Genomic DNA, 11,629 nt, shown 5'->3' with positions numbered 1-11,629 from the left:
GAAAGATTTCAGGAGAATGCGTGGTTCCTTCTCAAAGAAGGAGCCAAACTCTCCGAAGGTTTTCAGGGAGAAATTTTTATAGGCAAAATTTGGGGTGCGGGCTGCAGGGTGAGTGACTTTCTTCTGATTGGTTGGTGGTGAGGTAACAGGGTGGGGGGCTAGGAATCTTTTGTTTAGCCTGAAGTTACCATCTTCCACCTGGTTGGGGGTCTTTGTTCTTGCAGAAAAGCTCAAAGATATTTATCTTTACTCACTGCTTTAATCACTGCACTGTGGTTTCTGCATTGGTTGGGTTTTTATCGGCTTCAACATTCCCTATTTCTCTGATTAGTAGCTGTTTGAATCTGCCCTTATTCTGCAAGGAAGGCAAGATGAGGCATATATGTCATTTTGGACTAAGGGGAAGGATGTAGGGGTCTGGGACTTCGAAGGGAAGTAAGGTGATTCACAGCAAGATGGGAAGAGTTAGTGTTTGGTAAATACATGTTTGTTAGGTCATCTAGAGATAGTGACCACAGAGAGGACTTTGGCCAAAATGCCTTGCTGGGTTCCTTTCTATCACACCTACCTCATGAGTTATTTATGGTGATAGCCTCTTCCCGGAACAGGCCTCTCTTAAATTATCTCACTTAAATATCTTTCAGGCAGTCAGGGGAAAGTTCAAAGGTTCTTCTTGAGTCTTCTAGGCCTTGCTTATTTTCAGCTGGAAATAATCTGTGTGCAGAGTGGTACATCTTGGGGCAGTGTGTCCTGAACCCCATCAGGTTGAACCTCTCAACTTGTTATTTTTTTTTGAATGAATTTATTTATTTATTTTTGGCCATGCTGGATCCTTGTTGCCATGCCCAGGCTCTAGAATGCTCGGGGTTTCAGTAGCTGTGGTGCGTGGGCTCACTGGTGGCAGCTTGAGAACTCTGGAGCTCCGGCTCAGTAGTTTGGACTCACAGGCTTAGTTGCCCCTATGCAAGTGCGATCTTCCCAGACCTGCGTCCAGGATCATGTGGGATCGAACCCATGTCCCCTGCATAGTCAGTTGGATTTTTAGCCACTGGACCACCACGTAAGTCCCAGCTTGCTAGCTTTCTATTTCGGTTGAATAGAAATCAAATATTCTTTTCAAGAAACTCTATACCACACCACTACTGTGTGTGTGCTCACTCGGTTGTGTCTGACTCTTTGTGACCTCATGGAAGGTAGCCCGCTAGGCTCTTCTGTCCGTGGGATTTCCCAAGTAAGTATACTAGAGCAGGTTGCCATTTCCTCCTCCAGGGAATCTCCCCGAGCCAGGCAGATTTAGGGTCTTAGCGGTCGTTAGATAGTGATTGCAGTCATGAAATTAAAAGATGCTTACTCCTTGGAAGGAAAGCTATGACCAACCTAGATAGCATATTAAAAAGCAGAGACATTACTTTGCCAACAAAGGTCCATCTAGTCAAGGCTATGGTATTTCCAGTGGTCATGTATGGGTGTGAGAGTTGGACTGTGAAGAAAGCTGAGTGCTGAAGAATTGATACTTTTGAACTGTGGTGTTGGAGAAGACTTGAGAGCCCCTTGGACTGCAAGGAGATCCAACCAGTCCATTCTGAAGGAGATCAACCCTGGGATTTCTTTGGAAGGAATGATGCTAAAGCTGAAACTCCAGTACTTTGGCCACCTCATGCGAAGAGTTGACTCATTGGAAAAGACTCTGATGCTGGGAGGGATTGGGGGCAGGAGGAGAAGGGGATGACAGAGGATGAGATGGCTGGATGGCCTCACCGACTCAATGGACATGAGTTTGGGTGAACTCTGGGAGTTGGTGATGGACAGGGAGGCCTGGCGTGCTGCAATTCATGGGGTCGCAAAGAGTTGGACATGACTGAGTGACTGAACTGACTGAGGTGGATACTTGTAATTTCACTCGCTGTCTCAGTTGGGTGAAGGGGGTCTATGCATTGGTTTGTGTGACTCTGCAACTACTAGTGAGTAGAAGCTGAGAGGTGGCAGAGAGAAGGATTTAATCGTTTGCAGTTCTCTGTCCATCTTCGGGAGGAGAGGAGTCTCTGGGAGCTGGCTGAGTGCAGGTCCGGGCACTGTTTCTCAGACTGTGACTATGACAGACAGTGAGAAATGCATTTTGTACCTCACACAACATGAAATGATATTCATCCTCACTATGCATGAGGCACTCTAGTTTCTATTTCATAAGAAAGAAATGCTGGTTAATGACCCACTGGTGGATGGTCAGTAGCTGTGTGAAAAATTAGATCGGATTAGAGCCTAGTGATTCCAGCATCAGGCTTCCCAGGTGGAGTGAGTGGTAAAGAACCTGTCTGCCAAAGCAGGAGATGCAAGAGATGTGGGTTCAGATCCCCGGATCAGGAAGAGCCCCTGAAGGAGAGCACGGCAACCCATTCCAGTATGCTTGCCCGGGAAACACCAGGGACATAGCGTCGCAAAGAGCTGGACATGACTGAAGGGACTTAGCACGCACACATGCATGATTCCAGCGTCAGCATCACTTGGGAACCAGTTAGAAAAGTGGGCACTCAGCCCCTCCCCATACCTGCTGCATCGGAATCTGCGTCTAAGGCAATTTTACAATGAAAGAGGAGTCAAAGTTAACCACCGTGACTCAATCCCATTTGTATTCTGGCACATGGGAGCAAAAGGGATGGAGGCAGCAGGAGCTTGTACTGTAGCTGACGCTGGGGGAACGCAGTGCTGAGTCAGGCGTGGATTCCATGTCTCTCAAGTGTGCTGCAACAGAGCAGAAGTGTTGGCCTCAGGTGCAGCTGTGTCTAAAGGACCCCCGGGAGGTGGGGAAAATGGCCCTGTGTCACATGGCGGCTGGCCAGGTGCTGGGCACTAAGCTTATCCCATGAATCAGCTCATCTGTTATTTCCCTTTTGTTATACATAATGTTCAGCAGTTTGCCCACGCATTAGGGACAAGTTCTGGACTTGACAATGGCTGTACCATTAGAAGGGGGAGAAGGATCCATTCCATGAGAGCAGTAGTGGCTTCTGAGACATCCCTAAAGGAAAGGTTAGTCACAGAGGACCACATCTAGGGTTACGAGACCCAGCAGTCCCGGCCCATAGATGACATCATCCCCTGACAACTTCAAAGACTCTGTGTCTGGTTTGTGCCGAGAGAGCTGGTGGTCCCTCTGCAAATGTTCCTTGCCTTTGTGCCCAACCGAGGCTTTTAAATTCTGTCAAGAATGTTTAGTCTCAGAGTATCTACGAAGTCCATGGATGCAGAGCTGGCCGTCTTAGGTGCAAAGATGTGCAGTCCACGTCTAACTTTAGAGACTTCCAGAATGATCATGTCTTAAAAATATTTATGAAGAAATGAAACAGGACCCCAAAAGTCAAAAGCTCTTCAAGCTTCCCTCGCCACCCTCCCCAATAAAGACACTCATTGTTCAGTGAATCTGGCTTTTGTGTTGTGTTACCATTATCAAACCTAATGAGACTGCAGATGTTAAAAATGGAGTAACTGTTGGAGTGTGAAGTCTGCACTGGGCTTGCAGCCTCAGCCAGTGTCTTCTTGTGCAGCCTTGGATGGGCTCAGCTCACCGCCACCAAGCACCATGGACAGAGACAGGGCAGCCGGGGGAAGACTCCTGCAGGCTCACAGTGCAGCCAGGATGGGATGACCAAGTCTGGCTTCCCCAGTGGCTGATCCAACTACGTGATAGTTTATCATGAAGCAAAACGTACTCAGAGGGATCACTTGGAGGGTGAAATTTCACCCCTTTCACAGGAGAAGTTTGTTTTGGTTCCCCAGCTAAGAGAGCTGCACTGTCCAAATGCCTTTATGTAAAGGAATATATTTAACCTGGCCGGAAGAATTATCCAGCAGATTCAGGTTTTGAAACCTGACGTTTCTGGTGTGCTAAGCTCTTTCGAGCTGGTATGTATTTTGACCTTAGTATGCATGGGAAATGACACCTCCTTTCCAATTTATGCCTTTCTTTGCATCATTAGGATCAGATAAGAAAAAACTGTTTTTCCCTATTCTTAGTATCTTCTGGGATCTCAGTTTTGAAACTGGAGAATAAAGTTTTTTTTATGTGGATGTGAGGGTCTTAAAAAAAAAACTATCATTTAATACTATTGTTCACCCTTGGCAAAATCCAGATTAAGAGCAAGCAAGATGGTAATCAAATATTCAAAAATACTTCAGAGCACTACTTTCAGCTCCTCTTGGCAATGCCAGTATTTTTCAGAACAAATGTAGTCTAACTACACTTTATCTCTAAAATCAGACAAGTCTGATAAAAATAGAAATCAATGATTCTATTCTTTGTGAAAGAAGACAAATTATGCTTTGAGAGAAAATAATTTGCTATAAAGTATAAAATGTTTTAATATTTATATCTTATAATAAAACCATGACATGTTTATAAACACTCTATCAAGCATTTTTTTTACAACGGGGCCACCGCTGGCAACTGGCAACGCAATAAATATGCAAAGACGCAGTGAGTATGAAATATACATCTTGGTTTTATAATCGTGTGTGCTTTATTTTTTACACAAATGGAATGGAAGTGTCGAATATTTACACTTAACAGGAGTGTAAGCTGTGCAGTGTCTCTGTAAACTCCAGCCCAGGCAAGGAGTCTTCCCCCTCCCCTCCCATCCTGCACAATGGAGAAGCATCCAGTCAGAGAGAAAACTGTTACAGAACTTGGCATACTGAGAGGATCTCACGCATACAGCCTGGTGCACTCGGAAGTTAAGACGCGTTTAGGAAACACAGATTCAAAAAGGAGAAAAGTTCGCCATCTCATTGGGAGTCAACCTTGCCATTTGGCTGTCTGTCCTCATGAGTTGCTAGGGAGATTCTGTCTGTCTTTTCGATGGTCTTTGTCTCAACCATTCAACCTGTCTTAAGCTTGTCCTCAGCTGCTACAAGAAACTGCACAGCTGTACAAAAAATGATTTCCAAAGCACAGTTTTCAGTGAGGAAGGATATTTACAGACTAAAGTGTGTGTGTAGGTTTCCATCCACAGTCACGCGTACCCAGTGTGGTAAGTGTATACATGATATACAAACCACATCTGCCATACATACACAGAAGTAAAATGTATATCCACAGAATTCTGGAGGGAGTCCTCTTTCAAATCAATTGTCACAGGAGAGACTCCACATGCTATAAGGGAAATGTCCCCTTTTGTTCCTGTAGGAGTGACAAATTACTATGATAAACTTAGGAACTAGCCTGAGTCTCTGACTTAAATATTTTTGTGGGAATTTAGGCAGGACCAAGACAGAAAAAAAAAAAAAAGAGATGTAATTTCACCAGCAAGTCCATTCAGTCTCACCAGAGCAATCACCAGCTGAAAAGCAGAGGGAGCTTCAGATGAAAAGAGGAAAAAGAAAGCTTATGAATGGGGGGGAAAAAATCTCTCTCTCTCCAAACCAAGGTGATGGCATGGCTTCCATGAGAAGAAAGAGGTTTGCTGTCAGAACAACTGTTGGGGCTGGAGTCTGCCTTTAGCGAAAGGAAGTGTCCTTGGAACCGTGGGGTGGTGCTGGGAGTGGGCTCCCTGTGGACTAGGCTTCAGGCAGAAAGGGACCCAGGTGCCGGCAGGGCCCAGGGCGCGTGCATCGTCACTGCCGGGGCAGCGGTGCAGGCTGGCTCGGGGAGGCCTGCTGGAGCTGGCTCCAGCCAGGACCTCATTCACGCTCAGCTTTGCTTTCTGGGCTGCCTGGGTGAAAATGGTGACCCAAAGAATCTGTGTCATGAGTCCAGCGTGTGGACTTGCTGTCTGAATCAGCCAGGAGCCCTTAAAGGACAGAAAAATTAAGGAGCAGGTTACGGGAGAGGAGGTGGCCAGAGACGCGAGAAGAGAAAGTACAGAAACGGTGGAGACAGAGGATGAGGTACGGGAGTGTCTGAGACGGTGGGAGAGATGGACAGAGAGATGAGGGGACAGAAGGCAGGGAGTGAGGAAGGGATGAGGGAGGAGCCGACGACTCGGAGGAGACAGGGAGGAAGGATGAAGGGACAGGTACGTAAAAGAGGTGGCACAGCTAGAACCAGGAGGGGAGAGCAAAGGGAAGGAAGGAGAGGGAAGGAGCAGAGGCCAGAGCCATAGGGGCGGGAGCTCTCCCCTGGCTCGGAGTCCTGAAGGGCTGGCAGTGGGACCCAAGACAGCTCACAGGCGCCTGAGTGCCGCTCCGGAAAGACGGGCGCACCCGACAGAGCCAGCCCAAGAGCGCAGGGCTGGGGGGAGAGGCCTGCAAAGAAACGGCCCACAGATCCCGTGGGAGGAGGGCCGGAAACAAATGCCCCTGCAATTAGCTGACAAGTGGGATTTTTGATTTTGGTAAAGCTGAGACCCCCGTGGTGCTACACATTGTACCAGAGCATGAAAAATAGCACCAGTGACACGATCTGGCACTTTTCCGAAAGGGCCCAGCGTGTGAAGGTGACATTGCGCCCCCAGCAAGCTTTCAGATTGGAGAGAGCTCTCGACAAAGTTTGCGGTGTTAGCACCAGTCTGGCCCCAGGCTCCACGTGCATTTGCACCAGTTGTAATCTGGGTAGCTTTCGCGCCATTTCCATCTTAAGTCACCGGGTCTGCGGCAAAATACACCCGTGTGTTGGAGCCGTGGAGACCTCAACATTGGGAAGCGCAAGACAACACAACAAACGGAGGTGTAAATTCTACAGGAAAAGACCCTCTCACCAATTGGCTTGGTGATTCTTCAAGCAAATATATATGTCTATATATATTTATATAAATCTACATAAAAAAAATCAGTGCAAATGCCAATTCTTATCTGGAAGCATCTACACTAGGAAAATAATTATATTACTACAAAACCAAGGATTGGTGGTTCAATTTGATTGTACTCAGCCACAGCAATACTTAATATTAAATGGAAAAGCACATCACACGACCCGCGGAAACATCTATTCATTAATGACAGTCCTTTAAATAAATGGTTGCATGCTCAGTTGAGAAACCAAAGAAGTTATCATGGTGGCCTAAAAGTAGAGCTGGGATCAGGAATGGCATTCTGGTGGCGGAAACTTCTGGGAGCAAAGATGGATGAAAGTAGGCCTTGACCTGAAACTGGCGAATTGCAGACATGGCTACGTTTTTGACATTTTGAACACTCTAAAGAAGTCTTGGGAAATTTAACTTTCATCAGAGGGAAAATGGATTGCTAGCCCTTCCATTGGTAAAGGCAGCCTCCAGACTATAGGTAGATGCATGATTTTGCATCTCTTGTGTCTGTTTTGGTGACTGCAGCCAGGCAGACTGTGGTGTTTTAGTGTCAAATGAAAAATGCTTGTTTTTGGAAAGAGACCTTCATTCTGAGCTCTGATGCTCTTCCTGTGAAGAAGCCCCATCACTGCTGATGGCTCTGCCTCTCACTCCCCCATCCCAGCCGGCATGCTGGTTTGCTGCACAGTGTGGCAGAATCCTGCCAGGTCTGGATGTACCCCAGAAATAAGGCGACAGGGCTTAGTCTGGGCATGCATACGACCCAGAGTTGAGTAGTTATAGAGATCACTGAAAAGTCTCTCTCTCTAAACACCTGGGGTGCAAGCAATGCTGACGTCACCATCAGCTCTAAAGTGGGAGATAGGCTTCGGGAAGTTTCTTTTTTTTTAAAAATCATCATAGTTATAATTGCTAAAAAATAAACTTGGTCCAGGTGCAGCCCCCAAGAAAGGCAGTTCAATTGGTTGAGCTCAAAGTCATTAATGGTCTTTCCCGGTGGTTCCATCTCTTTGTCCTGTACACAGAAACAAAAGTCTGCACCCCTCACCCGCTCCTGTCAGATCCTCCCCTCTCTCTCTCTTCCTCAAAGAAATATTGCCTCTTAGGACAGATCTCTCCACGGCTCTGCACCTTCTCTGGCTCTTACAAAAACCCTCAGTTTACTTATAAAACAGACAAAAGAGTCCTAATTATTCATGACAGCCAAAATACTAAATGATCCTTTAAGAGTTGTATGCAAGTTACTAGGAACAACATTATTCAGCTATTTGCATGACAGGCCCAGGGTATTTAACAAGAAAAGAGCAAAAACTTTCCTTTACATCGTCTGTATGAATTTGTCTCGGAAAGCCATCAGTTTGAAAAAAGTGCGTTAACCAAATGCCCTCCAAAAGTATCCACGAGGGCAACTCATTAAGGGATGTGCTCCGTGAGAGTGGATCTCTGATGTGGGAGGGGGATCGTGAGAGGTAATGAGGGAGAAGTCTTTGTCAGGCTTTAGAAGGAACTCAGATGCTCTTAATGGATCATTGGCAACAAGAGGGAGAGTACAACTTTCTGTTCTTGAGCTGGATCATCTGCAGATAGTGCATACATTTAGTCTTTCAATTAATCTTTACAAAATATTTCACAAAACTTTTTTTAACCTATAGAAATTCACTTCTATACATTTAATATATTTTTATTGTATAAATTATTCTCAACTTTAGTGCCTTCTTTCAGTTTATAAACGGCAAAATAGACAATAAACAATCATAAAGCTAACCCCAGGTGGAATCCCCTCCTCCCAATGAGGTCAGTCCTCCACACACTTGTGAATTTTATGAAATGCTCATCTTTGTAGATGCCAGGCAAAGAAACTACACACTCATCCTTCCCTGATAGTAATGTTATGCTGTCTCCAAAGGGACGCCTTTCCTTCCCCTCGCCCATTCTTTCTTTTGCTTGTAAAGAAATCAAAGGCTGTGCATAGTCCTAAAATTTGAAGTGTACCAATTATAGATGTGGGTAATGGGAAGGTTGATGAAGTTCAAGTGCTGGCAACTTTTCTTTAAAGCAAAAAACACGGGGAGCTCAGCAGCTAAGTCAGCTCTGGACACCTGCTGGGTGAGGAGGCTGCCCATCTCTTGGGCATGGAGCCCATCAGAGGTTCGTCCCTACACCTGGCACTTTGAGCAAACCAAAGCCTTCCCCGCGCACTGCAGTGTCTTCTCTGCCCCACCCTTTGGCCCCTCCTTTCCCTTCATGGCTTCACACAGTTTGCGTCGTACATTCATAAGAATTCACATCGACTGCAAAGACATAAATGCAACAAAAACATAAAAGCCTCCAAGTAGCATGTTATATATATTTTGTTCTTCTAAATGCTCTTCTGTCATTGTTGGAGGTGCAGTAGCTAATTTATAACTTCTCCTTTGAGGGAATCCAGATGAAAGGCCCAGACTGCTCTTCAATAACAAGCTTGCATTGGTTATAGATATCTTCTAGGGTGTCGCCTTGGACGATAGCTGGAACAAGAGCAAACACACCGGAGTCAGGAAGCATGTCCTGGCTGGTGAAGAATGACCATCAATCATGTGGAAGCTCAGACAGTGACAAACTCATCAGGAGGCTTCATATGACTTCACAATAATCAGAAAAAGCAGAGATTCACTGAAGCAAGGTCACATCAATGATTTAAAAAATGCTTTTAAGGCACGTCCTAGATTAGTAATAAATGTATTAGTCTTCCTTCTTTCTACATGTCTCTCTGTGGTTCTACATGATGAATCACTCATTTATTTAAATTTTACGGCTGTTGACTCTGGGCCAGCCACTGAGCTAGGCATTGATCAGTTTTCAGGCTGAGAGCTCCCTGTTACCAAAGAAAGCTGGACTTATATTCTCCAGCTTATATTTTCTTATAAGCTGGACTTATATTACTTATTTTATAATGGGCAGAAATTAGAATATTTTAGATGCAGAGGAAATAATAAGGACTTTAGAAAAAACTTTAGTTAATCTCCTCAATCCCCAAGACCTTTAATAAGAAACTTTATTCATTCTCTAAGTAATCTAATAAATTGAGATTTTACCATTCAGTGCTCTTCATAGTGAGAATATCTTATGGCAATTACTTGCAGAATATACATAAAATAGAAGGAAACAAACAGTGTATTACACCAAAAACCAATTCACTTACAGTAGATTTAAATACTATCTCCTTTGGACAAAAAATATCTTGTAGATAGATATCTCAAACACATCAATACTATCCATATGACACTGGGGCTTAAAAAGAAGTCGTCACTGAAACATGGTTTAGAGTTCCAAAAACAGTCCTTGGAATGTGCTGATTATTGTATTTTATTCCTGAATATAAAGCACTGTTCAACATGTACATTGTTTTGAACATACTGGATGTTCTTTTAGGGGGAAACATAACTCATATCTTTGTTACTGATGGAAATTTTACTTAAGATTTACCTGATTCAACATATTTGCAAACTGCTAAGGCACTAGCTTTCTCATCTTTTGATTGAGATAAAAAAGAAAACATGGAAAACACCTAACTTCATGTAAGGTAACTCAGGAGGAAAGTTCTTGTTTTAAACCATTAGTTGTAACTGTATGTAGCATTAGTCACTGAGTTGTGTCCAACTCTTTGTGATCCCATGGCCTTAGTTCTGAACTGAACTTAGTTCAGCTGCTAAGCAGTTCACCTGGCTCCTCTGTCCATGGGATTCTCCTGGCAAGAATACTGGAGTGGACTGCCATTCTGTTCTTCAGAGGATATACCCAACCCAGGGATCAAACCCGGGTCTCCTGCATTGCAGGAAAATTCTTTACCATTTGAACTACAGGGAAGACCTATCAGTTGTAAGGCAAATTCCAAAGTTTGATCACTTTTTGGATCTGATTAGTGTTTCATGAACACAGATAAGAATAGAGAACCTATAACATCCAGGACAAAATATCCCCCCTAATTTATGCTTCCAAGGAAATATTTAAAAAGAAAAAAAATTTTTTTGCATTAAGATATGACATGGAATTAACTGAAACACAGGAAGTGTTTCAAGCATCTTCTTCTGGTGCCTAATGGGGAGACAGACCCAGAGGTCCATGAAGCAGAGACTAGAGACCCTGGGACTACTTTTCAAGAGTAACTGCTTTGGACACTGCACATCTGGAGCCTTAAAAGTTTAGTTTTCAAATTTCTGATCATCTCAGGGAGAGAAGTTGAATGAGATTTTGTTTTTCAGTTGCTAAATCATGTTCGACTCTTTGTGACCCCATGGACTGCAGCACACCAGGCTTCCCTGTTCTTCACTACCTCCTGGAGTTTGCTAAAATCCATGTCAATTGAGTTGGTGATGCTATCTAACCATCTCCTCCTCTGCTGCCCCCTTTTCCTTTTGCCTTCAATATTTCCCAGCATTTAGGTCTTTTCCAACGAGTCATCTCTGAATGAGATACTAGTGCTTAAAATCTCTCTCCTAGGAGCTAGCGCAGTCTCTGCCATTCATGGTTTTGGGTAGGGCCAGTGGGAACCAGGAAGCTGAATCCAGAGAAGAAGGAACCCAGAGTTTTGAATCAAATGGAAGAAGTGGCAAATAAGGGAATTTTAGCAGGAAGGTGCTAGGGCCCAGGTATACCAGGCCCAGAGCCCCCTCTATGCCAAATGTCAGACAATTCATCCTCTTTCTCACAGTACAAACACAAATGAACATACCTGTAAAATATTCTCCAAATTCTTGTTCTAGCTTAATTGCACGGTCATAGGTTTTCTTGGCTTGTTCCTCTGTTAGACGCTTATTCATTTCCCTGGGAAAAGGAGAGTTTGGTGTTAGAACACAAAGTGAAAGTGAAAGTGAAGTCGCTCAGTCGTGTCCGACTCTTTGTGACCCATGGACTGT

At 44.4% G+C, this 11,629-nt stretch overlaps 1 protein-coding gene across 14 annotated transcripts in view; it reads right to left on the bottom strand.

The window, feature by feature from the left end:
- Nucleotides 1-8,401: 8,401 nt before the first annotated feature.
- DLG2 (discs large MAGUK scaffold protein 2) overlaps nt 8,402-11,629 on the bottom strand; it is a 2,361,423-nt gene continuing 2,358,195 nt past the window's right edge. For all 14 annotated transcript variants that reach the window (XM_069564820.1, XM_069564810.1, XM_069564812.1 and 11 more), the window contains 2 exons: nt 11,446-11,537; nt 8,402-9,241 (listed from right to left, as the gene is read on the bottom strand). In XM_069564820.1, the coding sequence (XP_069420921.1) occupies nt 9,135-9,241; nt 11,446-11,537 (199 nt within the window). In that variant the 3' untranslated portion in view covers nt 8,402-9,134. The remainder of the gene's footprint in view (nt 9,242-11,445; nt 11,538-11,629) is intronic.

Source organism: Ovis canadensis, chromosome 21 (genome assembly GCF_042477335.2).
Source record: "Ovis canadensis isolate MfBH-ARS-UI-01 breed Bighorn chromosome 21, ARS-UI_OviCan_v2, whole genome shotgun sequence".
NCBI classification, from domain to species: domain Eukaryota; kingdom Metazoa; phylum Chordata; class Mammalia; order Artiodactyla; family Bovidae; genus Ovis; species Ovis canadensis.
This window is presented reverse-complemented; position numbering and strand designations above follow the sequence as displayed.